This window comes from Solanum verrucosum, unplaced genomic scaffold (genome assembly GCF_900185275.1).
Source record: "Solanum verrucosum unplaced genomic scaffold, falcon-dt-bn FXZP01000183.1, whole genome shotgun sequence".
Lineage (NCBI taxonomy): Eukaryota > Viridiplantae > Streptophyta > Magnoliopsida > Solanales > Solanaceae > Solanum > Solanum verrucosum.
In genome coordinates, this window is record NW_026020430.1 from 187,041 (window position 1) to 208,245 (window position 21,205).

General features: G+C 35.8%; 4 protein-coding genes across 4 annotated transcripts; 2 read left to right on the forward strand and 2 right to left on the reverse strand.

Annotated features, from left to right (window-relative positions):
- Positions 1 to 220: 220 nt before the first annotated feature.
- Positions 221 to 3,851, reverse strand: LOC125807971 (uncharacterized). Its single transcript, XM_049487732.1, has 5 exons — positions 3,655 to 3,851; positions 2,231 to 2,849; positions 1,934 to 2,140; positions 660 to 1,786; positions 221 to 548 (listed from the first exon to the last, which is right to left on the reverse strand). The coding sequence occupies exons 1-5, from the start codon at positions 3,766 to 3,768 to the stop codon at positions 480 to 482; spliced, it is 2,136 nt and encodes a 711-aa protein (XP_049343689.1). The 5' UTR covers positions 3,769 to 3,851; the 3' UTR covers positions 221 to 479.
- A 2,770-nt stretch (positions 3,852 to 6,621) lies between these two features.
- LOC125807880 (uncharacterized protein At1g51745-like) lies at positions 6,622 to 13,544 on the forward strand. The gene is made up of 3 exons (XM_049487624.1): positions 6,622 to 7,032; positions 9,866 to 10,803; positions 12,140 to 13,544. The coding sequence occupies exons 1-3, from the start codon at positions 6,845 to 6,847 to the stop codon at positions 13,264 to 13,266; spliced, it is 2,253 nt and encodes a 750-aa protein (XP_049343581.1). The 5' UTR covers positions 6,622 to 6,844; the 3' UTR covers positions 13,267 to 13,544.
- A 1,107-nt stretch (positions 13,545 to 14,651) lies between these two features.
- LOC125807968 (cell division cycle 20.2, cofactor of APC complex-like) lies at positions 14,652 to 17,555 on the forward strand. The gene is made up of 5 exons (XM_049487729.1): positions 14,652 to 14,961; positions 15,656 to 15,931; positions 16,082 to 16,351; positions 16,434 to 17,015; positions 17,101 to 17,555. Exons 1-5 carry the CDS (start codon positions 14,863 to 14,865, stop codon positions 17,239 to 17,241), a joined length of 1,368 nt encoding a protein of 455 aa, XP_049343686.1. The 5' UTR covers positions 14,652 to 14,862; the 3' UTR covers positions 17,242 to 17,555.
- Positions 17,556 to 18,043: 488 nt separating this feature from the next.
- Positions 18,044 to 18,856, reverse strand: LOC125807847 (late embryogenesis abundant protein At5g17165-like). Its single transcript, XM_049487579.1, has 2 exons — positions 18,571 to 18,856; positions 18,044 to 18,424 (listed from the first exon to the last, which is right to left on the reverse strand). Exons 1-2 carry the CDS (start codon positions 18,669 to 18,671, stop codon positions 18,172 to 18,174), a joined length of 354 nt encoding a protein of 117 aa, XP_049343536.1. The 5' UTR covers positions 18,672 to 18,856; the 3' UTR covers positions 18,044 to 18,171.
- Between the last annotated feature and the right edge of the window lie 2,349 nt (positions 18,857 to 21,205).

Sequence of the window (21,205 nt, forward strand, 5' to 3'; positions counted from 1 at the left end):
ATTTATATAAGACATGATTCTTTTCTATTGTTTTTGCCTTCGGCAATTAGTTTCTTGAACCTTTTCGAATAGTGGACATCTTTTTCCTTCCTTCGCACTTTCTTATTATTGAGTTACAATTGCAGAAAAGTTGTTTTGACAATGTAATGTTTAATCTCTGCCAAAAGTTGAAAATAAAAAGGAAGCTACAGATTGCAACTGCTAAGTGTCCAAGTTTTTTATTCAATTTGAGTTTCAAAGATATAGATTGACAAAGAGAATAATTCAGGTGAATTGAAGAGAAGTTTGGTGGATTACATCATCATATGAGTAATTTTGTTTTTTTTCATACAAGTATTGAAAAATAACTGAAGGAATACAAAAAACAACAGGGATAATAAATTTTGATGTCTCAAAAGTAGCAAATCAAGAAGGTTTGCAAAGCTTCAATCTTCCATCTTAATGGCAGGCGGAATGGTCTGCCCCTATTTTGATGAGCTTCAATTTTCGTTTTCACTGGTCAAACGGTTTTCTGGAACTTTTTGCAAGGCTGATCTTGAGTTTACTGCCTGTGAATAGAAAAATCACTTCAATTATACTCTCCACATTTAAACATCTACAACCACAAGTTAAAAAATTACACATGAATGAAAAAGAATATTAGCTGATGTTGTTCTTACCTCCTTTCCACTAGGATCTTTTGAGATCTTTAAATCTTTCAACATTTTTGTAAGCTTCCTCAAGCTTAAATTCTGCAAGTTATTGCCAGCAGTGCCTTTGTTTTCTTTCGTACAAACCAAGTTTTCCTTGTTATCTGTAACAAGCATCTGTCCTATGCTTGTCACTGCTGATGAATTCTCAACTGGTGTCTGAGTGATGAGTTCTGAATTTGTGCTTGTCAAGGCAGAAGGATTTTGCATAGTATCCAGTGCCAAAGTGAGGACTGGTTCTGGGGCAGCATTAGAAATGAGAGGCAAGGGTGGAAGACTGTGAGCTGCACTCTCCACAGTAGCCTCAGCATAATCAATTTCTGAGTCATCCATGGATTCATCATCTCCAGCAACTTCCAGAGCATCAGCTGGTGCAACCACATTAGCCTCAGTACAATCAACATCAAATTCTTCCATGGGTTGTTCTTCTTCTCCAGCAACTTCCAGAGCATCAGCTGGTGCATCCACGTTAACCTCATAACAATCAACATCATATTCTTCCATGGATTCTTCTTGTCCAGCAAGTTCCAGAGAATCAGCTGGTGCATCCATGGTAGCCTCAGTACAATCAACATCATATTCTTCCATGCGTTCTTCTTCTCCAGCAACTTCTCCTGCATCTTCCATGTTAATCAGACACTTCTGCTGACTTCCACTCACCTTAGCCTGGACCTCACCATTGAATTGCTCGAACAAATTCACCTCAAGAAAATCTATGTTAGCTTGCATGTTAGTCACACACTTCTGCTGACTTGCACGCATCTTAGCCTCTTCCTCGCCATTGGATTGCTCAAACAAATCCACCTCGTGAAAATCTATCTTAGTGTCTGGATTGACACTTACAGCTACAGGTTGTTCTCCAATCAACTCTTGTTTTCCTGCAACATCAGAATCAAAATGACCTTCTTCCTCCCCATCATTTTCTGCCATAAAATCAGATGTATCACCATGGGGCTCTTCCTGTCCATTAGGCTGGTTTGTGATATCTGAATTACTCTTGGTATCATCACCCAAGTTCTGGCTTTTGTTCTGAAAATCTATTTCTTCTTTAGCCTCACCAACAATTTCAGATTCTTCCATGGGTTCTTCTCCAGATCCTAAAAACAATTTCATTTAATGATCACAAAGTATTACATAGGATTTCATACGACAGAGATGGTGATAAGACAATTGATACAAAAAGTACACAGAAGAACAGATACCATCTCCTCAAATCTTTCTACCCCGAGAACAGCAATACATACCATCATTATTGAAGCCAAGTGCTACTTCCTCTGAGCCCTCTTTTGCTTTTGTATCTAAGACAACAACTTCCAGATCATTAGCACTGTCTTGTTGAACACCATCTTCCATGTCTATTTTATTTTGTACCAAGGTATTTGAATCTTGAACTGACACGGTATCTGATTCGTTCTTCATGTCCAAACTCTCGGATGATTTCAAATCAATACCTGTAGCATAGTTGCCAAGTCAGATCTGAGATCAAGTGATGTTCATGAAGAAGAAAAAGGTAAAGGATTACATGAGCTTGCGGACATTACCATTTTTGTCTAATTCTTCAGACTTGTGAGCAGAATGCAGCTCAGAGTTCACCTCCAAACTTTCATCAGTTTCTTCAGAAACTGCATCAAACGTAAGGGTTCCTGACTTTTCATCCTCTTGTGTGCTTGATTCCTGCATAGGTTTCCCAGCTAACCTCACTGATCGACGAGTGCTGTACACTTGCCTAACTGAACTCTTTGCCTTCACTTCCTTTCTTTGGCTAGTGAGAGCAGCTGCTGGTGTCTTTGGAACATCTTTCCTTTCTTCCTCAACCTGATCCACAATTTCCTCTTTTGGTTCACATTCCTTCATTGCAGATTCCAGCTTAGCACGAACTGAAGTTGTTGCGGCCCTCCTTCTGGTAGTTGGCAATGCAGGAGTCTCCAGCATATCATTTTTGGCTTCATCAACGTCTCTTACCATTGTTCCTCTTGTTCTGCAGTGACTCCTTGTCGTGGTCTGCAAAGTTTCTGAGTCATGTTTGATTGTCTTTCGTTGTGTAGTTCGGCGACCAGTCCGAGGTACACTTGCTAATGCTTCTGACTTTCCAGGGGATTCCATGGATGGGTTGGCAACATCAGATTCACATGTTTTCAAGACCTCTTCAATACCATCAACCTGCATATAGAAACATTTCTGAATTTCCTTTCTGATGTACAATGTCAATGAGTAATCCGGTAAACATTAAGTACATATGTTAATAGCAGCTATAGAAATCCAGCTGGGGAATTATTAGGTGGTTCACACAATCCAACAAGCAGGAATGAGTTTTTAGTATAGAAATTACAGTCCACAGCTTCCTCACATTCTCAAATTATCTGAAGGTTAAGGGCCAATGCCCACAAAATATAAGCTGGAAAAAACTTGGTACCATACTGCAAGTGAAATGAATAAACCGATTTACATATCGATCCAACAAAAAATTAAAATTGCAGATCTAATCAGTAAACTGACATTCCTCGTTCTATGTAACCATTTGAAATGCTGATTATTGTATTTCATTTTAAGTAAACTCAGCAATGCTTTTGAATGAAAAAAACTAACAAACTCGAGAAAGGTGACTGCAAATGAAATGAGATTAATCGATTCACAAATCGATCCAATAAACAAAATACTCGCAGATCGAATCAAATACAGATATTCCTCTTCCTAGTGTAAGCAATTGAAATGCTGCTTATTTTATATTCATTTTAAACAAACTCAATAATGATTTTGATTTTAGAAACTCGAGAGAGGTGACTGCAAGTGAAATGAGGTAAACCGAATCGATCCAACAACAAAAAATATTGGCAGATACCGGTAACTCCTCTTCCTACTGTAACCATTAGAAATGCTACTGATTTCATTTTCATTTCAAGTAAAACTCATCAATTCTACAATACAGGAAAACAGAGTTATCAGATTTAGATTTAAGAAAACTTACAAATTCAAGAGATTGAAGAGCATCAGCCATGGCAACATTGGTCAAGTTAGCTGGGATCTTGTTCTTCTTGCAAAGAGCTTGCAATTCTCTCCTTGCGAGGCTGTGGAAATCCATCTCTGCTGCTGAAATGAAACAGAAAATCGATCTACGATTGTTCGGGGGAGGGGGAAAGGGATTTCTGAGAGGCAATTGGATTGACAATGGTGAGAAAAAGGAGGGATATATATACTTGTGTGGGTGCAGAGAAAGAACCCTTGTCAATGTGACCGTTGGAGCGGAAATTCAAATTATTTTGAACTTTGGGCTGCAAACAGAAACCCTAAGCCTCTCAATAGTTGGGCCCTTGGTGTAATGTTTTGGAAGAAGCCCAAATATAATTCTCCCCATTTTTTTTACCTGTTCAAGAGATTTATGTTTGATTTCTAAATAAATAAATTACCATTTTCCTTTTCTTTTAGTTTAGTCTAATAAGTAAGAGTTGTACAAAATAATCATTGTTTCTTTTATTATATATTTTGACAAATATGGACACATTTTTTCAATCTAAATCTTGAGGTAATCATTTCCTTCATATGCTTGTTAAGTCGAATTATGTTTTTCACATCGCTTTTAATATATATCGAACTTTAAATTTTTTTTATTTTTTTTGTCATGTGAGAAATTTTTGTGGAATTTTGTCTTCTATTTTATTGGATATGAAGTATAAGATAAATTTCAAAATAGCTTAAATGATTTTTTAATGTTTTTGATTTGTTGGATGTATTTAAACTTATCATCACTATAAAAGGAAGGGTATAGAGAAAAAAATTGATTTTACGGTGTTGTCTTCAAATTATGTCAGACTTCTTGGAAGAGAAATATGTTCTATTAATTTTTACTATTGTTAAATATTATATTATTTTTAAAAGTTATATAATACTTGCTTTAAATTATAATAGGTTAACATTTCTCTACGAAGGTTCATGGTAATAACTAATTATACATTTCACTTTCGGATGAAAAAGTTAAAGAAAGTGTCATATAAAATGTCAAAAGCCTTTTTTTCTTGCTCAATTGGAAGATGTAAAATAAAGTTTACAATAACTATATGAGTGAATTTGGTAGTGTTATCAAAGACTCATATGGTAATTACGTTATTGATTTTAGTAGAAAGATTTATACTTTCAATTACGTAATGACAAAATTGCAGGCTCTTGAAATTGGATTAAAATTTACTCTTGAAAAGCATATGAGGCCAATTGAAGTGGAAACCAACTCTACTGAGGTAATTGAACTCTTTCATCATGCACATCCTATTTACCACTCTACTGTGAAATTTTGCATGTCACTATGTTAAAGAATGACAAAAGTTGGGGTGTGACATCAGTGGTTAATGAGATGGGTGGACTCCTTATAAGGCTTGGGTAATTCTCCTCCCTTTGAGCTAGCTATTGGGGTGTGAGTTAGGCCTAAGACCTAATTTAACATAGTATCAGAGCAGGGCCCGTTTCACCCGATGTTGGGGCCCCCAAAATCAAAAATTGCCCACGCACCAGATGCTAAGCATTGGGCGTGAGGTGGGGTGTTAAAGAATGACAAAAGTCTCACATCGGTGGTTAATGAGATGGGTGGACTCCTTATAAGGCTTGGGTAATCCTCCTCCCTTTGAGCAAATTTTTGGGGTGTGAGTTAGGCCTAAGACCTAATTTAACACACTATTAAAAAGATTGAAGAATTTAGTGGTCCGCCATAACTTCTAACCGGGAACATGTTAGCTGACTTTTTTGGTAAAAGAAAGACGCATATTAGGTACAACTAATATCCATATCTAATTGTACTAAGCTAACAATGTTTGGGAATACAAGTGATATTGCTACTACTAGCAGAGATGCTAATATTATATATGTAGCTAGTAGAGATGCTAATATTATAGCAACTACTTCTGCTGTAATATTCTAAGTCGTCTATAAAAAAAAAATCTAAATATTTTATAATGAAAAGATACCTCTCAAAGATAAAAGAGAGATAAATGATAAGATGTCTGAGGAACTCATTTTCTTTTTATGTGAGTTATGTGTGACTTTCCCTTTTACTATAAAACATGGGATAATATTTAACATTGTCAATAGAATTTTATGGAACGAGAAACTTGAAAAAAATAATATTATTTTCATTCTTGAATACAACTTTAATACTCCCTCTATCCCTAATTACTTGTCCACTTTTTCTTTTATAGTTGTTCCTAATTACTTGTCCATTTTGACAAATCAAGAAATGACAAAATAATTTTACATATTATACCCTCAATTAAATGACTAATTACTTTGAAAAATATATAATTTTTCATTCACTTCATAATTAATAGGGGTAAAATGGTAAACTCACTATATCATTAATTGTTTTCTTAATATGTGTGTCAATTTAAAAATGGACAAGTAATTAAAGACAAAGGAAGTAATAATCTAGAATAACAAGTCTTTATGAGCTTACTACTATTCTCGTAAACGTTATCAATTATATTATTAATTCATTAATGACTAAAATCCATATAAAACATTGTCATATATATATATAGACGTCATATGATAGTACATAATACAAAGAGATGATTTTGTTTACTGACCTCTAAAAAAATATATGAACTGCTCAAAGCTTCCATTTAGTTCTAATATGCGACATGAGACAAGGACACATGATTTCAAATACTATACACATGACTTATTCATCTTTATTGATTTTGTTTTAAGGTATTTGATTGATTTAAATCGACTCAAACATGAAATCTTTAATTATAGATGAAAAATTATTTATCGCTATATACTATCTTAGCTAACTAGTGTAATTGAATTTATATAACCTAAAACTTTTTCTAACATCATTTTAAAATTATTTATTTATCATTATTACAAAGGAAAAAAAAAGGGACATAACTCGTGCCACCGATTTTTCAGACTTTATTTCAACCTCTTCGATCAAATTTAGACTCGTATTATACCCAATTTTGACTGAAACCCTAACCCTAGCCCCAAATTTTTGACCTAGATTCTCCCTTTTGTGAATGTGCAATTCCAATATTCTGTTTATTTTCTGGAAACTCAGCAATCAAAACCCCCAATCATCTTCACCTGACTGTCAAGAATGTAGACCCAATTATTTTAGCATTTGATAGATATATTTGTGTGTTTATATACAAAAATATAGCTATAGAGAGATGGGGAGCTCTGAAACAGAATCAGGAACGGGGGATTGTGGAGTTGGGAGTATTGTTTGGGTCCGAAGGCGAAATGGATCGTGGTGGCCAGGTAAAATACTATGTCCTGATGAATTTTCAGCTTCTCATTTGATGTCTCCACGATCTGGGACTCCAGTGAAGCTTCTTGGGAGAGAAGATGCCAGTGTGTAAGTCCTTTTTACCCTTGAATTTATCTTACAATGGATGATGGTTTTGACACAAGATAAATGTTGCATGTTGATATTCAGCTGTAATAATGGTAAAACTCGATTATTATTGTCTTGCCTGTTATTGATGGATTCTTAGTGGCGGGAAACTTGGAGTATCGTTGATAACATTGGTAACACTATAACTAATGAATTTCCAGTGAGTTTGCATTGTGATATTTCAGTTAAAATGGGGGTTGGAAGTGGGGAGCAATAACTATTGCAAAAGTAATTCTGGACTTAATATGTTACTATAATTGGATAGTGAATAGTTTAGGATTCATAGTTAGAAGCAGAGGTGGATCCAGGATTTGAATGGTGTGGGTGTCACAAACTCATCACTAGTGATTGACATCGAATTAAGGCGCATATTCAATCAGTTCAATCCATTTTGGGAAATCGATTAACAAGATGTTTGGTTCATAAGTAATACACGGTCATCTAACCGAAATAAATTTTCTACTATTCGATCTAATTCTTGGTCAAATACTATTGAACACAAATGAGAAACATCAACAAGAAAACCAAAATCTTGAATACACAATTCGACCCCTTCAATTCAAACATAATGTACGTAAAACATGATATCTACAAATTGTAACTCATGATGAGTTCTATAAAAAACCAAAAGCCAAAGTAACTTATATAATGAACATTTACCCCCTCCCATCAATTATACAAGTAAAGAAAAATATTTTCGTTACAAAAATTCACAAATTATCTATACAAATATAATAAAAAATTAATTTTCGAACAAAAATAAAAACTCTTGACGAAGTGTATAAAACAATCAAGGATCTAGCACATATTGGCCCTTGCATCCACTGTCTTTGTTCAAAATAGTAAGAAAAGAAGAACAAAATTCAACAACTAAAATGTACTTTGGCATAATAAAGAGGAAAAATATTAAAATCACATTCAATTAAATATTTGGAGATCTTCTAAAAGAAAATTAAGAGATAATTCAGATAAATAAACTATCAGATGAGGATTTTTTGGACAAAGAGTTGAAATACAAAACTAAAGAATATAAAGGAAATTAGGAAAAGAAGAGTAGTAAAGAAAAAGGAAAAAGGAAAAAGGGGAGCAGACAAAATGGATGGGTAGAGGCAGTGATTTGAGAAAGGAAAAAATTTAACTTAACAGACGTGTTTAAGGGGATTCGAACCTACACCTAGCGCCTGGCACCCTGGCCATTGACCAACGGATCAGAGATGATAATGCTACTATGGGTTCCAACCTTTTATATATACCATAACTCATTAAATCCCTATGTGTATATGGAAATTTTAGCGGAGTGTTTGGATGTCGTGGCATCCCTCACGCTACCACATAGATCCGCCCCTGATTTGAAATTTGGACTCTGGACTCTTTACCATCAGTCATTACGAAGGAAGAAAATGGAAATGGGATAATCTTAATTGAGTCCTGATTAGCTCATGTTCCTTTTAAATCAATGTCTACTGGCTTATCCTAAAAGATTATATTGCGCTACGTTGGAGAATAGTAATCGTGAATTCCCTGGTCTTGTAGGTGAAGATTATTTGAGTTTAGAAGATAAGTGCTGCTATGGGTCAAAGTATGCAGCCTGGCTTAGGAGATTAGGACTCTTCATATTGGTTGAAATTTCCTTGTTCTCCTTTAACTGTAAAAAGAGGAAAATACATAATGATAATAGAGATGCGCCACACCTGTAAGCTATTTGTGGAATAGCATTGTATAGAGGGTAAGATTGAGTTTAACCTAACCACTGGAGACTTGAGAGGAATATTATTATTATATGCAATTATAGTAAGTCTAGTTCATGACAGTACACAATTAAAGAACAAAAAATACACAGGAGAGAAAAAAAAAAGAGGAAAATTTTCATAAGTTGATTCTATGGAAATGACAGAGTGAGCTTTGGTTAAAACCTGCTGGCAACAAGCTTTCATAATGTTGTTGAAAAGTTTACGAAGTTGAGGCAAGATTTTGATTCATCTACTTGAGAGTTTTACTAGGGGATAGTCAAGCCGGTGCTTGTGGATTCAGAGGCTGGATCAATCAGAAAAATGTTGCAGAATTGTAAGTGTTCGAACACACACTGAAAAGGTACTAACTAAGCCAACCATTAATTCTAGTTAACGCACCATGAATGGTCTGATCCCGCTAGCAAAGTTCTTACGTCGAGTGCGCAATCATGACAAGACTCGAGCTATAAGTCGGGGAAGGACACTAATGAAGCAAGAACTCATACATAGTTCTAACTCTTTTTCTTTGTCCAATGCTGGACATTTTGTGATGAACAGTATCTCTGTATGAGGACTTTCCTTCTCCATGTATCAGTCCACATAGGGAGTACAACATTTGGGACTTCAAACCCTCTTTTGTTTGTTTCTTCTATCTGAGTAGGAGTCTTCTTTTAGTGTGAATCAGTGTTAAAAATCTGCTTGGAACTGGTGCGGGAGTGGCATTATTTTGTTGGACAAACTACTGGTAGTTATCTAAGGCAGTAGGTCCAGTATGGTCTCTTTACTTGATGGGACCTTTTCAAATCGTCACCTGCATGGGGTGAGCATCTAAGTTAAATGAAAAGCAAAATGAAGAAGCAAAAGATGCTTGATTCTATTTCTTGCTAAGTGCTGCTCGTATCTCTCTCATTCTTGATAAATAGAAATGCTACTTCTAGCTGGTGGAATATTGTATCTTCATAAGTCTATGCCACCTGTCTTAATTAAACTTTGTTTACTAGGTGCAGACACTTCATAGTCTTAGTATGGTATGTTATGGTGTTTCTCTGTGTGTATCTTACCAGGGATTGGTATAATTTGGAGAAGTCAAAGCGAGTGAAAGCATTCAGGTGTGGCGAATTTGATGATTTTATTCAACGGGCAGAAGCTTCCCTAGGTCTGCCTCCGAAGAAAAGAGAGAAGTATGCACGACGTGAAGATGCAATACTTCATGCTCTTGAACTTGAGAGGCAGTTAGGTAAAAGATGTGGAAGTTTAGGTTGTTCGTCCACTGATAGAACCAATAAATCTACTTATGATTTTTCCGGAAGAGAGTCACAAACATCATCAAAATACTTGGAAAATAGGAATGGGAGACGTTTAAGATCTAAATCTCATAAAATTTCTCATAAATCTGATTTCTTCCTTGAGGAAAAGAAAACATGCAACTTATCTTCTATACAGGAATCCAATGATCATAATCAGTTTAGTGGGGACGATGAGAATTCCGATGTACCTCTGAGGATGAGAGGTTTACAGGATTTGGGCCTCAGTACTGTTCCTTCAGAGCATGCTGTTCCTGATGGGATTTATAATTCAGAACACCTAGTTAATATTGAGAGAAAAAGTTTGTCAGTCAAAAGGAAATTATCAGATGAAGGCTTAGCTGAAAAAAATCTTGTCAAGAGGCGTAATAGGGGCTGCCTTCTTGCTCAAGGTTTGAAGAGTTCTGAAAATTTGCCTGACTCTGGTTCTGTTTGCATCTCTGAGATGGGAGAGGAGCAGCCAGGAGTTTCAAAGAAAAGCAGGTGTGATTTGGCCGAAGAACCTACAGAATCTTTGACTGTTGAAGAGAATAATCATGCACAGATGGAACTTTCAACATTGAAGCGTGAAGATAATGGTTCTGATCCTGCTGATTTATGTGAACAGAATGCTTCTGGGTCTGCAGAATATACTGGAAGTGATTCTTCTGAGACAGATTCTGCGGAAGATACTGATGACGAGTTGGCCACAATCTCAGGTTTCTCCCTTCTCACTCTTGCACAAGCCACCTTACATGTACATTCTTTTTCTCGACAAAACGAAGCAGCATCAAAGTACAAAATCTTTTGTGGCTACGCTATAATGCCTCTATACTTTGGAACTTTGAGATCTTTGGACCTGATTGGATAAACTTAGTTATTCCAATCCCTCACTCTCTATGCTTGAGTCACCTTGTGTGTTCTACTATCCCCATGTGAACCAATTCATTCCGTGGTTCTCCTTCTCGCGTACACATGGTATGCCATGGCTACCTTGTTCAGTCCTCTAAGTTTGTATTGGGACTTTTAGGGCTGAAGCTATCAGAAAGTGGCTGTAACTGGTTACTTCACCAACATTCTGTATCACCTGTGAGCAAGTTCAAAGTAGTCTAGGCTCCTAGCATGTCGAAGTTCAGTTAAGAACTTCCATGGCTATCGTAGAAACTTGCTGCAGTGGATTTTTTTTTCTTATTAAGTCAAAAGAAAGAATTTGGTATTTGGTCTTAAATACCCTCTCATGGTTGGAGTTTTGATGTTCTAGATTACTAGTACTTTCAGTTGAAACTTGAAAGGAAACTGGAAGCATTCAAAACAAATGCTTAGGTCCCCTGTTCTCAAAAAAGTCTCAAGAGGTTGAAAAATGTCTCCTAATCCCCCCTCCCCTTTTGATAGCGTAGGTGTCCGAGTTAGCTTACATGCACCTCACCTATATACCACCTATTTATGTCTCATTTTAATATTTGTTTCTCCTGACTGATGTATTATTCACTTCAATTTTTTTAATGAAGGACTAAGACTAGTCCAAAAAACGAAAAGGACAAAACAGTACAGAGGAGCGAGGTGTTGTACTTTTAGCAAGGAAAACTATTACTTGCTTTGTTCTGAGTTGGATTTTGTTGCTAATTTGGTGCGTTGTAGAGTTTGTTTCGATGTAATCAGGTTCTAAATCAAAGAACTTTAGCAATTCCAAAGGAAAATCACATTCGAGTGACGACTAGTAGACATGATCATAAGTTAATTTAATTTCTTGATATCTCTTCCATAATACCAAGTCGGTATTCTTTCTAATTATCAAAGAAAAAGGAACTCTAGTGAATTGGTTCTCTGGAATTGCACTTTTTTTTTGGCATCTAAACTGCAGATCTATGTCTAATTCTGATTGTGAATGCAGATTCAAAAAATTCTGATTGTGAGTGCATAGTTCCTTATAACTCTTTTATTAATCATTTCTCTTGACATCATGAATCAGTTCTTCCATAGACATTGCTCCTTTAAACAGAGAAGATAAGACAATGATCTGCTTAAGTAGGCTAACTTAGCTTGTTGCTAATGCAGATGGTGCGGCATCTATAGAACTAGAACCAAAATATATAGGAAGATCTGAAGCACAACCTGAACGTGGAAGTATCAGCAGTGAAGAACTGGATGAAGTGACACTTACTGATGACACTTCTTCTCATGCTTATCACCAGGAATCTCTTTCTGCTGGCTTTGGGGTGTCTAAATGGCAACTAAAAGGGAAAAGGAATAATCGAAGTCTTAACAGGAGGCCTCTGGATCTTTTTGATGGAAACCTTGCGAGAAGGCCCTGTCATATGACTAATTTCAAGGGAAAGAGGGGTTATGTATGTCTTCAAGATGACCACCTTACGAACTCTTGGGCGCAAAAGGCTGGATATGGATCTAGAGCTCCACGTACTGCTAGTCAAAACATGTTCAATTGTGTGGATTGGGCTTGGGATGATCCTGCAAGCAGAGGTTACTGGGAGGAGTCCGCTGAGAATTTTGATTCTGTGAATAGCTACCATCACTCTGGTGGCAGGACCATGCTGGTCAATGTGGACTTAAAAGTCCAATCAAGTTTTCAGAGAGAGCACATACCTATGATTTCATTAACGAGTAAGATAAATGGGCAGGCAATAGTTGGATATCCTGTCCAAATCGAAGTGCTTTCAAACAGTTCTTCTGATAGCCTCCTTTGGGCAACTGAGTGCAATTTTCCAGAATCATCTGATAATGATACTGCACTCCAACCTATTTGGAGGACTGCTCGCAGGACTGCAAATGTTCGTGTTCCACGGTCCCATGCATCATCAGGGTTGGATAATTCTAAAGGAATCAAGCACGTCCAAGGTTTTGAGCGCAACAAAAATGTCAAAAAAGCTAGTGTAGGCGGCATTGTTCAAAAGGGAGGCATGACAAGGACAACTTCCCAGCCTGCCATAGAGAGAACATTTGCAAGAAAGTCCGGGAAAAAGATTAATTTATCTTCCCATCAAAAGGTAAGAACACTTAAATCTATAGCCTTGCAGCAGAAACGTAGTGATCAGAAGGGTAGTTCCAACAGTCATCAAGTGGATGGGGCAATCAAACGAGAGACACTGCCAACAGCCATTGCTTGTATTCCAGTTAAGCTAGTGTTCAGTAGGCTAAGTGAGGAGTTGATGGGCCGTCATCAATAATCATTTCTACTGGGGCTGAAGGACATCAACACAGACAATAACGTAGTGGCTTGTAAAAGTTTGGCGAGATATAATAATACTGCACCAGCTAGGAGACAATTTCTTGGTTATCTTTTTTGGTCGAGGCAAAGGCAGCCCCCATATGTATCTGAGCAGCTTGATTGTGAAGGTAAAGCAGGCAAGGCATACCATAGGACATTGCTTAGGATGGTATTACAGTTGTACATGGTCTTTTTCATAAGTAATTTTTTTTTCTTTTGTTTTTTTCTCAAGGCGTGGAAGTGTGAAAAGCTGAAGGTGGGTTAGACAGATAGTAGGCTCTATATAAATATGACATTATGTATGTAAATTGTACTAACTTTAGCTATCTATGTATGAGTTGGTGCCATAAACTTGTGGCTTTCATCTGAACCTTCCCATCGTGAAAACAAACATAAATTTCTGGTGCTCGCCCCATCCCATTAGTGAACTTTCATCAGACTCAGCTGCATCTCTGAGGCAGAGAAAATTCTACACATGCTCGAAGTCTATTTCAAGTAAAAGAATGCATATAATTTTTTTGTCATTTAATCATAGTGAAGTGATATGAAACATTTCGAATTTCGACTGGTTAAATTGTTTATAATTGTAACTAGGAGTATGCAAGTATTTTTCGAACTAAGACTTGTGTTCATCAATGTGTTGGTGGACGAGTTTCAAGTTTTACTTGGTTGGAGCAACTTCGTTTTATTGCTTACAAATTTCGTTTCAAAAGGAAGTTAAAAAATAAAATAAAAAAATCTCTGATTCCTTGTAATTATCTAATGCACATGTGGCCATAAAGCTTGCATTTTAATGTTGAACTTGATCTGTCCCTTAGATAAATGAGTATGTTAGTTCTAATCAACACATCTTAATAAGTGGTGCTATTTTTTTGTTATATCTGTCTTAACTAATTCAAATTTGTGTTGCGCCTAAAGCTTACTAACAAGGTAAAGAAATTAGTTTCAAATTCTTAGAACTCGAATCTTAAATTTTTAATCTAGGACAAAACAATCTTAATCATCTAATCACCATCACATAAACATTCCTTTGGAATTACATAAGACGAGTATTTTAATCATCTCTTCCCTAGAGCAAAATATGTCCAAATAAATTGTTGTTGTTTTTACTTTAATTTGTATTAAAATTTGAGTACTCTAATTTGTCAAACAAAAAGAGTAAGGTCACACAATTTGCTTTACTTGCGTGAGGAATATAGCCGTTGGAACCCTAAAATCCTCGTGGCGGCGACTAGTCGTTGGATAAAAAAAAAAAACAAAAACAGAACAAGTCGGACAAAACCCAACATACCATTACATAAACTCTTGAGCAGTTCCCATGAAGCAATAATTTTAATCATATTTGTTTGCAGGACACAACTCGGGTCCCTCCATCTTCTTCTTCTCTCTCTTCTTAAGCGAACCCGCAAGCGCACTTCCATCTTACTTGCTTTAATTTGTGCTGCAATATTATTATTATTATAACCCTGATTTTTGTTTTGCAGGCTTTAATAATCTTGTTTCTTTGTTTATTGAAATCTCTGTTTTTGTATCTCTTTTTTTTTGTGCTAACACCATGGATGCAGGATCATTGAGTTCTGTCTCAGCAAGTAAGACCAAATCTCGTTGCCCTCTCCAGGAACAATATTTACAAAAGAGGAATTCTCGGGAAAATGTATGTTTTCCCTTCTACTTGCTTCCGATTATTGTCTCTAGAAATTACTAATTGTTTCAGTTAGTGGCACTATTTGTGTTACACCGATGATAATTTGGATTTTGAAATTAAGAAAATAGGCTAAAAGGGAGATGGGTTTTAATTTACTTTGTGTCATCTGGGGTTGGGTTTAATTTTTATAGAACAAATTTGAGGCTTTATGTTTAGACTTGTTTTATGTGAGTCTTTGATATTTGTTACTCTAGCCGAGTGTCTTTCCGAAACTACCTCTCTACCTCTGGTAGGTAGGGTAGGGTCAGGTTTATATGCACTCTAACCTCCCCAAACCCCACTTCTGTAGGTATGTTGTTGTTTTATGTGAGTTCTAAAGAGGAGGGCCTTAACATAGATATTGATTGCTGATTTGGGTTATTAGAGTTGGTTAGGTTCATTGTTGATCTATGTACCACCCGTTATTGTCTATAAAAAGTACCACTTGTTTCCTTTTTTTGGCACAATTTGTGTTACAAGATGGTAAATTGAATTTTGAACTTAAGAAAATGGTCAAAAGGGAGATGATTTTTCATCACTTTGTCATCTGGGGTTGGCTATGATTTTGTAGAATAAATTGAGGTTACTTCGACTTGTTTTATGTGAGTTCTTAGAAGAGGAGGGCTTTGGCATAGACATTGATTGTTGATTTGTGTTACTACAGTTGGATAGGTTCATTCCTAATCGATCGGCAATGGATATGGACTATGCACATTACATGTTGACAGAGGGAAGGAAAGGTAAGGAAAATCCAGCTGTTGATTCTCCCTCCAGAGAAGCATACAGGAAGCAGCTTGCGGAAACATTCAACATGAACAGGACCCGAATATTGGCGTTCAAGAACAAGCCACCCACTTCTGTTGAGGCTATTCCAAACGACTTCTCATCATCTGTTCACCAACAGGCGAAGACTGCTAAACCCCGTCGATACATTCCTCAGGTGAGTTTACTTACATTGTCCAATGTTAGTATTACATTTCATGAATTATTGTACCAATTGTGCTGAGTATCACTAGATTTAGGCATATTGCTGTACTAGTAAATGTAACTGAATCCCGTCCTTATCAGTTTCATCGGTTTACTTTTGCAGACCTCTGAAAGGACATTAGATGCTCCAGATCTAGTGGATGACTACTATTTGAATTTGTTAGATTGGGGCAGCAGCAATGTTCTTTCTATTGCTCTAGGCAGCACTGTATATCTGTGGGATGCATCTGATGGTGCCACTTCAGAATTGGTCACCGTTGATGAAGAGCATGGTCCTGTTACAAGTGTTAAATGGGCTCCTGATGGTAGACATATTGCTCTTGGTCTGAACAATTCTGATGTTCAGCTCTGGGATACAACGGCAAATCGGCTGGTTTGTTTCTTGAACTTTTCTGTTCATGTTGTTTATTTTGAGTGATTTTTATGCTAATATATGGTTTTATACATTGGTGCAGCTGAGAACTATGAGAGGTGGTCACAGATCCCGAGTTGGCGCTCTAGATTGGAACAATCACGTATTGACAACTGGGGGCATGGATGGTCAGATCATAAACAATGATGTGAGGGTGCGATCGCCAATTGTGGATACATACCAAGGACATCACCAAGAAGTTTGTGGTTTAAAATGGTCAGCCTCTGGCCAACAACTAGCTAGTGGTGGAAATGATAATCTCCTCCATATATGGGACAGATCAATGGCTTCTTCCAACACATCAACAGAGTGGCTTCACAGGCTTGAAGATCATACAGCTGCTGTTAAGGCCCTTGCTTGGTGTCCTTTCCAGAGTAACTTACTAGCCTCTGGTGGTGGTGGAGGTGATAGGTCCATTAAGTTCTGGAACACCCATACTGGTGCTTGCTTGAACTCTATCGATACGGGCTCTCAGGTTTGTGCCCTGCTATGGAACAAGAACGAACGTGAGCTCCTAAGTTCACATGGTTTCACAAAGAATCAGCTCACTCTTTGGAAATACCCTTCCATGGTAAAGACAGCCGAGCTTACTGGTCACACATCCAGAGTTCTTTTCATGGCACAGGTAAATGATTCTTAAGTAATTTTGTTGCATTTTTTGCAGTACACAAGAAAGAAAGGAACTAATTTTCTGGTTTAATTTGTTGCAGAGTCCAGATGGTTGCACGGTGGCATCTGCAGCTGGGGATGAAACTCTTAGATTTTGGAATGTATTTGGTACTCCTGAAGTTGCAAAGCCTGCGCCAAAGGCAAACCCTGAGCCATTTGCTCACCTTAACCGTATTCGGTGAATTGTGAGGGACACTATATATTGTGAGAGTGATTGAATTTCTGTAAAGTCTATTCAGCTCAAAATGCTCATGAACCAGACAACTGCTGTATTTATTGTGTAAAAAGAGATACTTCGGTTCATTTTCCTGTATTCGTTCGTTGGTGAAGTTCGTGTAAATGGAGGAGCTATTTGTTTGCTTAAGTTGCTGCGATAATTTTTCTTGGTCACCTATAGTGACAAAAAGCATGTGTAAAAAGATAAAAAGCAAAGGTTCTTCAACATAAGAATATTGTATCATTGTGAAACCTTTGGAGGGTTCTACTCCCTGAATAAAGATGCATATACATTTCTTACTCCCAAATTTGTTTAGCATTTCCTTGTGAAGTTTTCTTTTTAAATTCCAGATGTTTTAAATAGTAGCGCTTCTTTGGTCCTCCCCAAACCAATGTAAGAAATGTGAAGTTTAAAACTGGCAGAGAGTATTAATAATGTGTCCCTTGTGTTTTCCTTTGTCAACTCTATTCACAGTTTCCAACTTTTGAAAATCTACGGGTTCCATTTAGGAGTGGCCAAATCAAACCCAACCATCCCAATAAGTTCATCCCAATTTGATCCGCCCAAATTCAGCTCAATTTGACACCTCTAGTTCCATTACATTTCTCTGAAGTTCTTAAATCTGTCAAGTTCTTTCTGCTTTTACTTGCCCTTCAAACAATTCAATAGAGTTCCAATATTAATTTTCAGTTTTTATCAAATTTTCAGCAAATATTCTTTGGGAGAATTTGGATGGTACAACTTTCCTTCCCCAACACAGAGCGAACTTGATAGAATGTAAAAGGTTTATTTATATTACTATAATACAAAAGACTCATAAACATTTTGATAGCAGTGCAGTTATTCTGCAGTCCTTACTACAGTTTCAACTCAAAATGTTACATATTCAAAGAACTTAAACATAGGCTGGCTTCTCAAGATCCTCGAGTGGACGGAAGAAGGCCTTCTGTTCCAACACAGAATCTACACTAGCACTCGCAGGCCTGATACTGATATGATGATGATCAGTGGCTGGTCCAAACACACCAGTATGAGGATGAGGAGTCCAGTACTTGTCTGATTTTGCCTTGATCACTTCATCTGGCACCACAAAAGGCTGCACAGATTCCTCCAGATTCTTATCGTATACTGATGCGTGCACTGCCCTCCTGCACACAAAACACACATATAAATAAGGATAACAGAAACTACCTATACACGAGAGGCAGATCAAGGATTTGAACTTTACCACAATTAAGTACTACTTATCTAGTGATTTTTTAATACATATACAGGATCCGAGCCAAAACTGTACCTGGTAGATAGGATAGTCGAGTTAGTAGAACTTCGATTAATATGGTTCAAAAATCCCTTCCTCAAGCTAACGAGTCCACGGTTCTGTAAATTGATGGCCATTCAAATATGGATTACTAGTTTTTTTTTCTTTGAAAAAAAAAGGATTAGAGTTCTTAATTACTAGTATTAAGAAGCTCCTTTCAACCCAATAAAGCAAATGAGAAAGAAGAATTAGATGAAATGATCAATGTAATGATGATTTAGAGTCTTTGCCTCTATTTCTCTATTTATAGAGAAAAACTCAGACTTCAGAGTGGACTAACTTGCCCATTATATTAATTATATTATTGTTGTATAAGTATTAAACAAAGATTACCAAGGATGTATTAGCAATAATATTTGATTACTCTGCATTAATTGAAACTAATCTTTGTGCCGCCTTATTTTTTTGGTCACGTAAAGTCTGTGGACTAGAAAAAACAAAAAATTCTGTTTTTTCCTGCTCTACTAACATTAACTACTAGTTCAAAATCATTTTTCAATTTAATTAAATAATTACTTGATAAGGGATTGACTGATTGAATTAATATTGGGAGCAATAAAAATGGATTGAAATAGTTGCAGTTATTATGGTGTTTGTTACTACATTAATTCTAAAAGTCACTATGTATATATGAGTAATTGCTTAATTTATTGCTAAATATATTTAAATGATGAGAACCATTGTAATTTTTTATTTATGGTAATGAGGCTCATACTTAAACCTCTGTCAGCTATGATGTTATATTAAACTAAACAAATTACTTAAATCATGAGAATATAGTGGCATGACTTTTATATTTTAAAAACATGTCAAGTACTGGTGAAGGTGGATGGCTGGATAAAACTTGTGACTATATAAAATGGGGGGCTTATTATATTGCAAATAATAAATTGAGATGATCCTGATTTTGATATCAAATTTAAGAAATGAATCGTGGATCTGAATCAATCTCAAAAATTAACACATGAAAGAAGATTGTCCAAACTTATATAAAGAATTCATGTACCCGTCCTACAAAGTGAGACTCCGACTTTTTTTCTTTTTTTTTGCATTGAATCGAAGAAAATACTAAACAAAAGATCTACTCTTATTGATTTTTTAAAGTTAACAGTTGTTTTTATCGACTATTTAATAGTAAGGTCCCAATTAGAACTCTTGATAAAGCCACCAGATTAATTTCAAAGTTCACATGTTTAATTATTAATTTAGGTAGATTCAAAGTGCGACATGATCTGCTATCAAAAGATTTTTGCATAGATCTCACCACTCCCACAAGCGAAAACTAAACTTAATAATAGAATTAAAAGGTATGATAATTGAAGTATAATGACAAAACTCAAAGGTAAGGTACGATAACTTTATACAATTATACTATAATTTTATAAAAGTTTGTTATAATTAGGTGATTTTTTTTTCAATGTCATAATCTTGGTGAATAAAATAACTTGATATCTATTACTAGTGAGAGATGACAAATACTCCGTGAAACTAATTTAGATATACATATATCTAATAATCCAAACACTACGGTTATAAAAAAAAAACCACGTTGCAACTTGCAAGGATCTCACTATTTCCACAAGCAAAAATGAAACTTTATAAAACGAAACTATAAAATTCTTTCACGATAGATCGTGAATCACCATTAAATGATAAACTTATTTTTTTAAAACAGTATGTATTTTAAAAATAGTTGAATTCCAAGATATTTACGTTTCAGTCTAAATTGTTAGGCCAAAGAAATAAGTAGTGCAACTAAAATATAGCTTAAAGTCTTATTTAGGAGCCTGGTAACCAAGTTTGAAAATATTCACTTATAGTATAGGATGAAAAATATTACTCCCTCCGTCCCATTTTATGTGGCACCATTTTCTTTTTGGTCAGTCCCAAAAAGAATGTCATATTTCCTTATATGGTAAGTATTTAAAGGTACAATTCCTTTTTTACCCTTGTTGGTCCCACTTAATCTTAAAATAATACTCTAATACATTTATGAGGAGAGAGAAAAGTGAGTCTACTTTTTAAAGGGCAATTTGATAAACATTTCAAAGTCTTCATTTATTTCTTAAACTCCGTGCCCCAATCAAATATTGCCACATAAAATAGAACGGAGGGAGTACTAATATAAAAATCCACTCAACTTATATATGGTATGCTAATTATTTATTGTAGCAGCCAAAAGGTAGTAATTGTTGATGGGCTGAAATAATTCCCATGTCGTACGTCTCGTACCCGTTTCATTCGACTTAGAGATGACAATGAGACAAAGAAACGTTAAATAGGGTAAAGTTAAAACTAAAAATAGATAAACGAAATAAGATATATAGGTTAAAATTTTAACAAGTCAAAATTTGCCCGTCTCATTTTATTTACATTTCAATTGGACTTATAATTTATTTTTGTGAGTAGTGAAAATGTCAATTATTGAACAGATTATTTTTGAAGATGAAAATATTCGTATTGAAATAAAAACAGAAGAAATTAAAGATAAAAAGCATATGCAAAGTTATTATTCTATTAAACGTGTGGTGGGCACTTATAATACCAACGTGAGGTTGAGTACTAATTATAATATCCATTGATCGATTATTGCAGTATTTATTCTGAGACT